General features: G+C 44.7%; 1 protein-coding gene across 4 annotated transcripts in view; it reads left to right on the plus strand.

The window, feature by feature from the left end:
- Positions 1-568: 568 nt before the first annotated feature.
- Positions 569-14,377, plus strand: part of FZD6 (frizzled class receptor 6) — a 32,672-nt gene continuing 18,863 nt past the window's right edge. The window contains exons 1-2 of one of the 4 annotated variants that reach the window (XM_031591111.2): positions 569-2,612; positions 3,031-3,424. In XM_031591111.2, the coding sequence (XP_031446971.1) occupies positions 3,245-3,424 (180 nt within the window). In that variant the 5' untranslated portion in view covers positions 569-2,612; positions 3,031-3,244. Of the gene's footprint in view, positions 2,613-2,755; positions 2,926-3,030; positions 3,425-14,377 lie in introns of those variants that run through there. The other 3 variants (XM_090137863.1, XM_090137864.1, XM_090137862.1) reach the window with 3 other exon arrangements.

Below are 14,377 nucleotides of genomic sequence, written 5' to 3' on the forward strand. Positions count from 1 at the left end.
GTCAAGACCTTTATATAGCCAGAAACAAACATATTTAGATTGTGGCTCTGGAATAACTTGCTCAACAACTAGGTTCAGAGGAAGCAATATGCATTAAAAGTGCAATTGAAGAAAGGGCTCATCCTTCCTCTTCTCCACCTTTTTGCAATCATGTAACAATAACAGTGGAGTTTTTAAGGGAGGAAAACAAAGTCATTTAGTCAGAAGTGTGTTTTTGGAGACTTAATTTATGTATGAAAATGCATTTTGATAGAAGGAGCTAAGGCATCACTTAATACAAAGCTATATTACACAGTATGACCTGCAGAGCTCACAGCTAAGGCTGCTGAACTCCTCACCACACTCTATTTTCAGATTGCTGGTTACTTTGGCAGACTGGCCCAGTTTTATTGAAAGGGTGCCTGTGTCAGCAAAATTTCTTATTAAGGTATCATGAAAATTGGGTTTTTCCTATATTAAAATTATAACAAAAGCTTTTCTGAGAAGCTGTCAACTCTAGGTGCTGGGAAGCAGAGATCATCCACTTGCTATTGATTGTCCTAAGCTTTTCTTTTCTTGTTTCCAGGAAAATGCCTCCAGGTTTAGTCAATGAAATTAAGAAGGAAGGAGAAATCAGTAGAAACCTGCTGGAGTCTGAATCTGCACTGAGCACAACCTATCTGCAAAGTTCTGGTGTATCTGAGGAACTGATGTGTTTCCTGAGCAGAGCACCTCAGTAACTTCATTAAGAGCTAGGCAACATCTGTCTTCTGCAGAACCTGAGTGGGAACTCCTGTACTCTCCCAGTGCTCTCATTGCCAGACTTATTGCATATGTGGTCTCAGCACTCATGAAAAGAAAAATGTAATGTTTCTCAAATGAGAAGGAGCTACTGAGAGACAGTAGGGTAGAAGCCAGCTGGAGGATGAGAACTGGAACAACGACAGAGAATAACAGAGGCCTTTGTAGGCTGGAGCACATTAACTTCCACAACCTGTACATAACAAGATTTCATTAATGCCACCTGTGAAACCCGCTGGGGAAATGTTAGTCACCTCCCCACTTGTTTGTATAGCAAATTGAATTCCATTACTGCTATCAAGTTACTCCATTTGCTCAAATGACTGAGCTATGTGGATCGGAGGCAGGTAGCTATAAGTTTGCTTGTGATTCATACAGGTGCCAAGATGGTTTTACATAGGGGAATCCAGTGAGGTTTTGTGTATATTTCTGTAGGAAATTATGCACAGAAGATCTGCACAGAGAGAGATTTTGTGGTCCTCTGAATAAAGCTATCACAGAATGGCTTAAGTTAGAAGGGACCTTACTGCCAACCCAGTTCCAACTCCCAGGCATGGGCAGGGCTGCCACCCACCAGATCAGGCTGCTCAGGGCTCCATCTAACCTGTCTTTGAGTGCATCCAGAGCTGGGGCACCCACAGCTTCTCTGGGCAGCCTGTGCCAGATTTTTTCTAACATCTAACCTAGATTTCCCTTATTTTAGTTTAAAACCATTCCCTTGTGTCCTATCGCTATGAGACCATATAAAAAGTTGCTCCCCTTCTTGATTATAAGCTCCCTTTGCTCACTGAAAGATTACAGTGACGTATTTCTGGAGTCTTCTATTGAAGAAGCTTGCAGTTTCTCTAGTGTGCAGCTTCACACTCTCCACAGACGGATAGACAGATGACTTTAATGCCGGGTAAGTATGCCTGACTCTGCACAGACTACGCTGCAGCACGTCAGCAGAGATGCTGCGCCGCCTGAACCTCTGCCGACCATTTCTGAGGCTGGTTTGCATGTCTCGGTATCTGGTGGTTCCTGTTCCTGCAGCACAGAGCGAGTCAGGCAGCCACACACCTGTCTGATGGGACCTGAGGAGGCTCCGTGCAGCGGATCATGGCTGCCTTCCCCTAGCAGAGGCCTGGCAGTTGATCTCATTGGGCTCAGACATAACAGAAGATGTGGTGGGAGAGAATTCACAGACTCTTGAGCTCAGCCTCCAGAAGGCAGCTCCACCATGAATGCCAGAGCCAGGTGCTCCTCCGTCTGAATATTATTGTCTTTTTTCTCCAAGCTGATCCCAGTGCTCTGCAGGAACGCTGTGTAGGTGCTCACAGAGATCGGCTGTCAGACCCCGACGGAGCACCGTCAGCGTGGCTCAGCACGCTGCTCGGAAACAGATCTCAGCAACGGGCTGACGGGAGGGACAAGTCCACTTCTCGATTCCTGAAATTCTCTTAAGTCACAGTTACACAACGCGTTGCATAGGTAATAAGCCCTGTCAGGAAAACACAACTGCCAGATATTAAAGAGAAGGGATTTTTCACTCTGTATTTGTGCGAGCGCTTTGCTGAGATCCCTTGAACTCAGGGCGGACGGACGGAGGGACTGACTGACCCAGGGACCGACCCACGGCCGCTCACCAGAGCGCAGGCAGCGACCTGCAGCGGGCCGAGGGGCGGGCAGCGCTGCGCCTCCTCAGGGGGAGGGAGGGAAAGGTGCGGCACCGCCCCGGCCCCCGCGCCGCCCTTTCAAGTATCGCGTGAGCGGCCCCGCTGCCCGACGCCACGTCCTGCCGGTGCCGCTGGGAGCGGCGGCCATCGAGCCGGGAGGGGGCTGCGCAGGGTGAGGTGAGCGCGGGGAGCGGGAGCGGAGACGGCGCGGGTCGCGGTTCGCCCCGGGGAGGCCGCCGAGGGGGGCGGCGGGAGGCGGGCCTCGCTGTGAGGGGGCGGCGGAGGCGCGGCCCGGGCGTGGTCGGGCTGCGGCGCCGAGCGAGCGAGCCCCGGCTGCTGGCCGACCGCTGGGCCGCCTCCCCGCCCGGCCCCGCGGGCACCGCTTCCCAGGGCGGGGCTGGGAACCGAACGGCGGCGCTGGGAGCGGCCGGCTCTCCCTCGGGGCAGGTGGACGTCGGGAGGACGCTCTCCTCGGTGGGAGCGGAGCGCGGTGCGGCCCCGGGGAGCTGCCCGGCGCTCCGGGCTCTGCGCGGGGACCGAGGTGGGGTTGTCGCGTCCGTTCATTGCCCCGTGTCGTCTCTTCCTGCCTTTGCAGGTTGAAGAAAGAAGGGATTTAATGAACTCGCGGCCGGTCGAAATGGGGAGACGCCGAAAGTAGCAGCAAGGTGCCTGATCGGCCTTCTGCCTCTGCTGCCTGACCTGCCGCCTGTGGAACGAGAAGAGGAAGATGCGTGTTCTGATCCTTGTGGAAAGACAGTCCGTGTAACTGCGGGTGGAGGCCATGTGCTGAAGTGGGACAGCCTGACAAAATGGGGGTGCTCGTGTTCTTCGTGCCTTATAGCTTGCTTCTGGCTGCAGTGCGAGGGCACAGCTTGTTCACGTGTGAACCGATTACGATTTCCAGGTGTTCAAGAATGCCTTACAATATGACTTTTTTCCCTAATATCATGGGACACTATGATCAGGACACTGCTGCGCTCCAGATGGAGGTGAGTTCTTCCATCCCTTCTGTAGGTGTGTAAATATAAACGCTGTGAAATAAATCCTGATTTGTCATAGGGACATAGCTGATAATAGTGTTATCTGTTGTACTAAGTGATGAGGCAGATAAGCTGACTAGATAGCACTTCTTTGTGATGCTTTTGGCTGCTCTAGAGCTGCTTGGTCATGTACGAGTGTATATAGGCACACAAAACATGGACATCTCTTGGATTCTGTATTACACTGGCAGAAGAATGAGTGCAGTGCATCGGTGTGGCTGTTCAGAGCCATACTGAAACAAAACTGGTTGCGTGTAGCCTGTGTACCTCACAGAGTGATTCTTGAAATGCTCTAGGATTATAGCTTATAGTATTGGCCCACCTGAATTCAGCTGATGCAAACATAGTATTTCTAAGTCATTGTTAGTTCTTCTCTTAGCTTAGTTCTTCTCTTAGTTGACATCTGTGATGGAGAGGTACCTAAACTTATTCTTAGCCCTGCCTTCTACTATTTTTCTGATTTATTTATTTCACATTCTGCTGTCATCTGACCAAATATAGAAAATCCTGACTTTTCAAACTGAAACCAAGCACTTTCCTACCAGAGCTGACTGTAACATGGCTCCCTTGAGAGAATGCCACCTCGTGGAAAGGCTTTGCTAATTACAATAGCTATAGAGGGTGAGAGCCTCTCTGGGTAAGAGGCTTGTAAAACAAGTTTAAAACCTGTTTTAGTAATGCCTTTTCGTGGTAAGAGGAGGGGGAGCACAAGTCTTGAAACACAAGTCTTGAAAAGCTCAAAGTCTTGTGCAGTGCAGAGAGGGGAAAAAAGAGGCGAGTTTTAAAGCTCAGAAGTTTCTGGTGGTTTGTTTTTTTTTCTTTTAAAAAAAGAGAAGGTAGTCTTGTTGAAGGCTACAGTTGCTGAACTCTTATTTGCATATTCATTACTGAGCTTGGGGAAGGAGCTTGGTTCAATTGCCAGAGCTATTCGGAATACTCATGATTACCATTTTGGCCTCTAGCTGCCAGTCTAGAAGGGCAGAGGCTTGTATCGTGTTTGTCAGCCCACTGTAGATGTATGGGAAATTCCAGTGTCAAATGCTAAAATATTTGTATGTGAGCAACTGAATTCAGCTGCAGGTCTCAGATTATTTCATGTGATTCTAAACTGGGAAGCAGGCTGTCGGCTTGAACTCTGTGCAGTGCTCTCTGCAGTCATTGCTTGTCTGGAATGCTCTCTTTCTATAGTGTCTGCCACTGTGTCAGGCACAGAGGTGGTTCTTGCTAGGTATGTCTTCAGTACAATTGCTGGAGTGGCTTCTATCACTATCCACACCTTCCAGTAACACCGCTGTTAGAGCATGCAGACCCCTGTTGCCTCTTTTTGTTGTTGTCTACGCACTTCTCAGGTACCTGAAGCCCATATGTGCTGATCTGCCTTCCTCTGTTTGTGACTGGACTGTGCTGCCTGACTGGTTGGCCAAACAGAAATGGCCAGACACCTGCCTTACTGGTGAAGGCGTGAGGAAGTTTTCCCCCTCTCCTCTTTGTGCAGTTTCTATTGAATGTAGTGCTAGCAGTTGAACTGGAGTTAAGCAGTAAAGTCAGTGCAGTTTGTGGTTGGGCCTGGAGAGCAGTGCGTGCTTATGGATTCTGAAGTGATTATATATGGTGTTCAGTAATGGTGTTGGTATACTTTGGGAGTGATTGATTGCAACAGTGAGCTTCTCAGGTCTGCAAGGTGCTGCTTTTCAGGGAAGCTGGTGTTGCAACAGAGAAGGAGGAGTTAGTGATTTCTGGAATATGCTTTAATTTTGTTTTACAATCATAAAAAAGCAGCTGGTTGGGAGGTGAGGAGACTCTTAAGAGCTTGGATTTTTCTGTGGTTGGTAGACTAAACTTCATTTGTACCAAGGAAAGAATTTTAATCGTGTGTTGGTTAAAACATCTTTCTTTTGATCCTCAGTAGGAATGCTTAAAGGCTTTGGTTTTGAATTCCATCTCTTTTTTCCCCTCCCCACAACTTGTTCTCAAGGCTGGGCATGGTCTTACAATGTAAACACAAGGTTTTGAGGCTGACACTTGCTTTAATTCCCTTACTTGATCTTTGCTGAGTTTGAGCAAGTTTCTTAATCAAAGCAATCCCAGGACATATGGTGGAGATTTCTTCATGAAGTCGAAGTGTTTGGTGCAGGAAGTGTTTTCTGCTATTCTGCATTCTGGAAACTTATTTCCATTATTTATTCAGACTACTGTTTACTCCTAGGAAGAACAAAGAATAGTCAGTGAAGGGGATGACACTCCATCTGAGTGTGAAGTTTAGTTGTCCAGAACTTTGCATTTCTCTCTTCTGTTGTACTTCTAAGGCTCAACAGGGGTGCTCTCCTGTAGGGAGTCTTTTATAGTTGGAGGAGATGTGACTTCCAGCTGCTGGACCACAAAAACTTCCATAGTGCTCTTCTTTCTGGAAGGATGTTCAATGGGTGTTTTTAGGGCTGGTATCTTTCCAGTCCTCCTGCAGGAGGGGATGGTGTGGAAATAGTCTCAGGTGTTGGTTTTCCTTCTGGAAATCAGCTGGATCACCATGGAGTCAACCAATTCATGGTACTGCCACAAGTGTTGGATCTTCATGTTGATATGCTATAGATCAGAACACCAAACTAATTAAAGCAGCCTCTGTTATGCACGCTCTAGTTAACAATGATAATTTTCTTGGATTCTTATTTTCTGCGATAGGAAATCTGTAATTTCCTGTTGTTCTCCATCTTTACTGAATTTTTGGCTTTGTGAACTGAATTTAAGATCCTGGAGTTTTGTTTTGTTTGCATTAGTTTTGTTTATGCAACAAACAAAAATTTTTTGAAAGACCCACCATATGACTTAGTGGTGTGAAGCTTTTAATGTGTTACCTAAGCACCTGTGTGACAGTGGAATCTAATTATTTGCAGATGATTGCTGTATGTGTGTCTCAGAGCAATTTAACAGTGGCACTGCTCATGTTCTTACTAACTCAGAGTGAGAGACTGAAGAGCTAGAGTTTTTTCAGGGGAAAACAGACAGGTATGACTATAATGAAGCAGGCATTCTGCTGCTCTTCTGTAGTTGGAACTCCCTCTCGTGGTGCTCCTCAAAAACAAGTCACTTCTAATTTCAGTGTAATTACTTCAGCTATCCCAGAGTTGGTGTCAACACAAAGAATCGTTCCATCAGAACAGAGAATGTAACTCTGGTTTTCCTGTGGTCAGAGTTCTCAATCTGTTGTGATAGAACCACGTATTTGTGATGAGTTTGGTGTAGCTGATTGCAGCAGTGGCAGGAACTGAGAACTAGAGTCAGTTAATCTACCAAAATTGGCTTGAAGTGGTGGATTAAGAAGTACTTTCAAAAGTTTGATATCAAAATTCTGTGGCTTTCTACTTCTGTAAATTCAACGAATTTGATTTTTTTAATGTGATCTCTTAACTTGCCTTCTCTAGGTATGAATTTGCAATTAATTCAATATGAAGATGTGTGGAAAAACTGGAAACGTTGTCTACCAAGCTTAAATACTATATATATATATATTCTGATTTATATAGCATAACACACCGGCAGGAGGAATAAGATCAGGTTTCCAAGCTTGTGTAGGTTGGGAGTGTTGGAGAAGTGCTGTTCAGTGTGGAATGCTTTTACTGGGATGTTCTGCATAAGTGTGAATTTACTGAAACATGTATAGACAGGCACCCTGCCTCTCTCCATACAGTATGTAAACCATTAATACTTCAGGATTGGAAGCCAAAATCTCTCAAATTCTTGGTAGTTCAGCTTCAATTAAGAAAGCAGTGGATATTCTATATCTGCTTGGAGTTGCTGTTTGTTCCTCATACTGCCTCAGAGCCTAAGCTGGAGAAAAGATGCAAAGGTATAAACAAGCACAAGGAGCTCCTGCTTATAACATCTGTGCTGCTTTATTACATCTACATTTATTACATTACTTGCATTTATATATTGCTATATAAGTGGTGGTAACTGCCAGGGAAGGCTTTAAAAAGGAAAGAGTAGTGAATGTAGCATGTTGTGCATCATTCAGTTAGTACAAAGTTAACTTATTTAGCTTATTGAAACAAAAGATTTAGGTGGTGAAATAAGTAAAGTACTACTTGTTAGAATAACATTTGCGAATGCTGAAATTCCTTATAGACATTTCGTATTGATCAAAGGGAATATGAAGTATGACTTCTGTGCCGGTTAAGTTTGTGGAAGAAGAGTAGCAGCTGGACATGAATAACTCTCCTTTGTGCATCACAGTGTTACTTGTGGAAAAGCTTTGGCTTCTGGATCCCAACGTCAATTACACAAATCCGTATGACTTTGTGCAGCTCTCAAATTCAGTGAGTGCTTTGGTGCTCTTTTGCACTTGCTCTCAGGTGTTTCCAAGGTGTGATTAGCTCTTACACTAGTTGAGAACTTCAGCAGTTCCATCTTTGCTAATTCCTATGGATGCGTTGAATTACAGCCACTAAAAAAGTATGCGTTACCTGTAATACCATGGCCTGTCATCAGGTGTAATGAGCTTGTGTTCCATTGTCCAAAACCAGCAAGTCTAACGTATATAGCCTTATTATGGTGGCTTTATGCATAGATGCATTAGATCCAGTTACCTACTGGATCTAATGTTTGGTCTGAACAGCATCCCCTGTCTACTCGATAATGTGAATAATACTGCCTTGCTTGTTGTATTGAAAGGATGCTGCTTGGAGTCTAGTGGGGTCCAAAGTAATACATGCTTGAAGAAGGGCGATTGTTTGCCCTGTGCCAAGTGTGTCGAGGTGGTGCTAAATGTGATTCCCAGATCTTTGCCTTTCCCAGTGTTTCAGAGCTGTGTCTATAAATAGCATGCAGCTTGTTACAGGAGTGGATCACTAGGTGAAGAGCTTAGTGTACATTCCTTCTGCTGCGTGAGATTGAGGGGCTTTACTGGACTCAGAGCAGTTCTGTGCATGACATTTGAAGCTGGCCTAACGAGGGCTGTCATCCAGGTCTTTCTCAATAGCCAACCTTTCTTGGAATGCTATGGTGTCCTGTTGATTTCCTGAAGATTCTTGTCTTTTCCACAGTGCCCTGTGTGGTGTTGACACACAACTACGAGCCCTGGTGGTCTCTGGATCTCAATGTGCAGCCTGCTCCTTCAGTTCTCCTTTTCTATGCTCATGTGCTAAAGGGCGGTTGCTGGCTAAACCTAGTAGTTGTGGGGTAATAGGTTCAGCCCTGTGGCTGCAGCCTGGTTCAGAAGGATATCTGTGAGTGAACAGATTGATGCAAGCCTCCCTGATCATCATGCCCTCCTTCTGAAGAGACCATCCTGGTTTTCAGGTATCTTCCTGTAGCTAGGAGATGCTGTTTGTCTACTGTGCTGAAGGAGTCGTGAGGCTGTGCAGAGCCTGTGCCCTTGCTGCATGCCGGGTGGAAGTGGAATCTGTTTGGTTTTCCAGTTATGGAATGTTTGTGCAGGATGACGTGGGTGCTGTATGTTATGTATGCCTTGACTGATAATGACCACAAGAAATAAATGTGGAAAGAAGCGCAAGGAACTGGGGATGTGGTCAAATGTCATTGCTATTTACTTCTAGTGTGGCAATGTGATGATTAAATATGGCTTCTCAGTAGGAGTGTCTGCACCAGAAAGCTTCCTGCATTTTCTCTACTGCTGCTGGTTTGTTGATTCACCAACCTTTTGAGGCAAGTTGGTTACTTTGTCTCCCCTGCTGTTGGCTGTTTCCGACCTCTTCTGTATATTGTACACAGCTGTAGTTGCCTCAGTCCTAGTAGCAAATGATTTGCTGGAGCAGAAGATGGAGCAGATGGATGTCTGCCTGCTTCTTCTGAACTACAAAGTAGAGATAAGTGGAGACGTGCTTGCTTTCTACATAGCTATAAGAAGAAGGGAAGATATGCAGGGAAGCATGAGGGCCGTGTAAAGCCACTACTGTGATGAAACAAGAATTGCAGAGATTCAGAGGTGAGGGGACAGATCCAGTAGTCAGTCTGGAGGGCTGAAGGGCTGTCCTCTTCCCAAAGATATTTGTAATCATCTTTTTTTTTTTTCCTGTCTAGACCAAATTATTTCAGAGAATAACCACATCCTTCCAAAACTGTCCCAGTCTGTATTCACAGTGGGTCTACACAACCAGATTGCTTCAGTGCCAGCAAATATTGCCTCTTTCCTGTTCACAAAGCACTCATTGACCAAGCTCTCCACATGCTTTTCCTGTATGCAAAAATTAAAAGTAGCTGTTCAAAGAGAGCCTGAAGCCCCTGGGTATCATGATGACCTAGCAATACTCTGATCAAGACTCCGTGTCCCATCTCCTTACTGCTTTATGCCATCATGCTCCCTAGGTTTAGGGAGGGTCTTTACAGAAATTACCACCAATGTTGTGTGGCTAAAAAACTTAGGATTCTTTACCAGTTTGACAGCACAGGAGCAGTTCTGGACCTTCCACAGCCCTTGGTGGGCTTGTCAGTGACTGTTTGCTCTGTCTGGTTTGCCTGAGCTCCCCCAGTGCCACTGCAGCTGCTGGGATGATGTCTCAATGTGAGCTGCCTGCTGCAGCTGAGGAAAGAGATGCCTGGACAAAGGGATAAAAGGAAGAGGTACCATCACATATGCCCCTGGTAAAGAGGAGGTTGCATCTGCCCCCCTTTCAGAAGCAGCTATGACAGAGGGAGCACAAATGGATGTCCTTGACTTCCTTTGAGGTTACAGAATAAAAACATTGCATGTGAAGTGTCCCTTTTTTAAAAAGATTTTATATAGCTATATTTTAACCTTAAGTAATTGCTTTTTTTCTGTTGCGCAAATGACCTGCTCTTGTTTTCAAAATACAATGAAGATAATTACAGAAATGAATTTAGAGTGGAAGGCTTGGTTTTCTATTATGTGTCTGCAGTGACCTTCACAGAAGCAGTGATTTGACAGAAAATTACTCTTATCACCATTTACAGGAGGTGGTGAATGCTAAATCTGTAAGAAGTTCATGACATGGTCAAAGCTTCCCAAACACAAACAAACCAAGGCAGCTGCCTGGTTTTCCATTGTTCTTCTCAACTCTGTTTGTGGCTCAGACCTCAGGTCATTTTGTCTAGTGTTGTGTCTGATTTGTGTTGACCTATGCTCCTAGGCTTCATTCAGAGGATCCTCCTGCCTGTTGGCCTGTGTGCAAGACAGAAGTAACTTGCACGGATTTTCAAGACGCTGACTAAGCCAATCTTTTTGAAGTTGAGTAAAGCATTTGATTCAGCACTGTGTGAAAATCATTAAAAGTACTAATCCCTGTAAACTTTCCCTAATCCATTCACTTAGCTCTGATGTAACAGATGACCTAAGTCTGGCACGCACAAGTCAGATGACTGGACTGAGTTGTTAAATTTCAAGCCCATCAAGTTGCATTTACCTCCCTCTCTATCTGCAATTCTTCCTGACTTCTGATTTTTTTTTTTTATTTCCAGTAGGTCATACACTGGGGTACTGGCCCACAAGATGACCTTTGTCTTGTTTCTATGTCACACGGGCAAGAAATCAAATCACGATTACTACTAATTTTGTTGGGAGGCTGAGGATTGCAATTTATCATTCCCAGTTAGCATGGGAACTATACTTGCAAGCCAGATTTTCCAAATCATGCATAGTGTCTTTGCTCCCCACCTAATCAACAGAATGGCAAGCCCAGATGTGCTTGGGGTGGAAAACTTGATGCACTCCAACAGCGTGGATCCCTGCAGAGAGCTCTCGGGTCTAATAGGCATTGAGCCCTGGGAAATAAGCACACTTGCAGCTCTGTTGTACTTCCCACTGCTCCTAGCTCTGGCAGGGTGCTGCACAGCCAGCCAGCTCCCACTGGGTGCAAAACCAGCTTAGACCTATTGGGGTTTTAGTAGCTGAGGTTCAGTGTCTGTGCAGTTACGCCATATAACTGTGTTCCTGGGTGGACTTGGAGCTGGCTGGACTTCTGCAGAACTGGGCAAGATGCCTTTACGTCTGCAGAACTGCCTGCCTTGTCATTGTGATGATCCCATGGTGGTAAGAGGCATTGAATGGATTAGCATGGCTTAGGTTTAGAGAAGGGAACGTAACTATTTTGCAGGAGGAGAGGGCTGGCTGAGCCTTCTGCACTAAGTGATGTGACAGGTAAAGCTGTAACTCTAGGCTGTAATTTTCTGGCACAAGAAATCTTGCTTTTTTTCTTATGGCCCTCTGTCAATTGATTTAAAATATTTAAGAATCCTGTTCTGCTGAGCGTTTACCTTCTCCAGTGAGCATAGCACTTGTGAGCAGCCTCTTTTTGACTGCTTAAATGTCTATTTTATAGCCTGGTGAAGGAAAAGAGCATGGGTCTCTGAGTGTTCTAAGGCAGTTTTCATTCAATAAACTACTCAGAGCTTCCAGACAGACCACAGAAAGTCTTTTTCATTGGTTTGCTACAAATATGAATTCAGTCTGACTTCTGGAGCCAGAACAGTAACTACTGCTGGAACTCCTTCCATGTGAGCTTTATCTTCTGTTAGGCTGCCTGCTATTGGCTGTTTTACTGGTAATCTTATGAACCATGTCCTATAAAAAGTAATAGATCAATTTACTCCTGTAACACATGGCAAATACATTAAGGAGTTCAGATTATTTTGAGATTTTTCTTCTACCAGATGCAAGGAAGGGCTCACGTACTTAATCTAGACTTCAGATGTTTGAGGGCTTGCAGTGTGCTTTCCATCAGTAAACTTGTATTTGTTTTGTGTGCTCTATATAGTGTACGTGGAGATAACACTGTGTAATTGACAGCTTTGTGTAAACAGTTCAGCAATGCTTAGGAAATCTTTCATGTTCGTTTTGGGTTGTAAATAGCAGAGGCTACAATATCTGTAATTTATGTCAAGCTGTAATTTAGGTTAGAACCACAAAATGCAGTGAATTCTGCCATTTTGGTAAGTATTAGAACTTTGTTTCATAGTGTCTTTGTGAGATGTAAAAGCTCTGTTCTTATCGAATCTAATCTTTGTTACAGTTTATGTGGAGTGTATGTATTTTTTTATCTTGTACTTCAGCAATACTCAAAGAGAAAAGATGGAATTAAGTTGTTTTACTACAAAAAATTCAGTAGTTGCTGGTTACAGAAAAACAATGCAGGGCCCCAAACCTTCCACTATGTGCCTTGTAGTTACTCTGCTTGAAGTTCTGGTTAATATTCCCATCAACTTCGAATAGCTAGCCTGAAGATTCACAGCAGAATTATTATATTAAAGTCTACTCTGTGTGTTGGGATAAATGACCATGAAGAGCTTGTGAGTATACTCATGATTTCATTGCAGCTACACTGAATGTTCAGCTGCAGTTGTTCAGCTTGTTGAGCGGCTGCATGGCCTGAGATCTGCACAGCAGCTGGGTAGTTTGACTTCAGTCAGGCACTGAAGCTCTGCCCTCCCCCAGTTCTGCACAGCATGGGCATCTGGCCTGTTTGCCAGCCAGTCCCTGAGCCTCGGGACTTCATCACGGTTCTTGAGATCAGCTGAAATCTGACTTCGTGTGCCGACTGCTCAGCAGCTCCCACGTCTGTACAGCTGTGGGAGGAGCAGACTGTGGGAGCAGTTAAAACCTCTCATCTGTTGCAGGTTAAGCTGTTCCCTTCTATGTTTGGTCCTTGAAGTGACTTCTTGCCTTTGAAAGTCCAAGTGCCTGCATTCCATTTGCCATTCAGCTGAAGGACAAAGATGAAAGCTTGTATCTTTGTAGACGTCTTTTACTGCAGGAGAACATTGGTCTGCTTGTTTGGTTGCTGTGTTTTTCTTGTTTTTCTTTTTTTTTTTTTTCCCTCAGCTCCCTGAACCTCTAGATTGTCCTTGGTTAGAAACCTTTAAAGTGTTTATCTTCTAAACTGCTGGGGTAACCTTTCTCTTCAGACAAAAGATTTCATTCCTGTATTTGTAACCTCTGAACCAGTGTAATTTAGAAAAGGTTTTACAAGCTTTTAAAGTAAACATGGCTGGTGTTTGCTTTAATTCTATTTCACAAGCTGCAGAAAGTAATGCTTTAAAAGCAGCTGATTAAAAGTCAAATGTATGCTTTCAGCAACTTTTTTATGTCTGCCAAATCAATACACATTAATGATGCTCTGGGGAGACCTGATAGTGTTCTTCCAGTATCTAAAGGGAGGCTGAAAGAAAGAAGAGAACAGGCTCCTTATCAGGGTCTGTTGTGATAGAACAAAGGAAAATCGTTTCAAACTAAAAGAAGGGAGATCCAGACTGGATATGATGAAAAACATTCTTATGGTAAGGGTAGCAAAGCACTGGGACAGATTCCACGGAGAGGTTGTTGGATGTGTGTTCCTAAGATGTTCCAGGTCAGGCAAGATGGGGCTCTGAGCACCTGGTCTAACTGCTCATGGCTCTGCTCATTGCAGGGGAGTTGGACTTGGATGATCTTTAAAGGTCACTTCTCATTCAAATGGTTCTGTGATTATTCTTTGTATATTAAATGCATCCATACATAAATACTGGATTCCTATTACTGAATTTTAGTCCTAAAAATCTTTTTATCTTGAAGTTAGCCAGATCTGTTGACGAGATTACCAAATGGAGATAATGACTGATGTTTGCTGCTGACATCAGTAGTCAGTTATTATTCAGAACTCAGGTAATGATACAAAATACATCCCTCCCCCCCCTGCACACATGCTAAGTCAGTAGCAGATTAGTTCACACCATCTTTATTGGTGGTTTAAAGAAGGGTGGTTGGTGTTGCACTGATTTTTCATGAGCTCCACCTGCATTTCTGCTCTTGCAGCTCTACTGTTGAAGTAGCAGACAAGGGGAAATGGTTTTAAGTTGAGGGAGGAAGATTTAGGTTGGATGTCAGGGGGAAGCTCTTTTCTATGAGAGTGGTGAGGTGCTGGAACAGGCTGCCCAGAGAGGTTGTGGATGCCCTGTCCC

This window comes from Phasianus colchicus, chromosome 3 (assembly GCF_987193195.1).
Source record: "Phasianus colchicus chromosome 3, bPhaCol1.hap1.1, whole genome shotgun sequence".
In the NCBI taxonomy this organism is placed as follows: Eukaryota; Metazoa; Chordata; class Aves; order Galliformes; family Phasianidae; genus Phasianus; species Phasianus colchicus.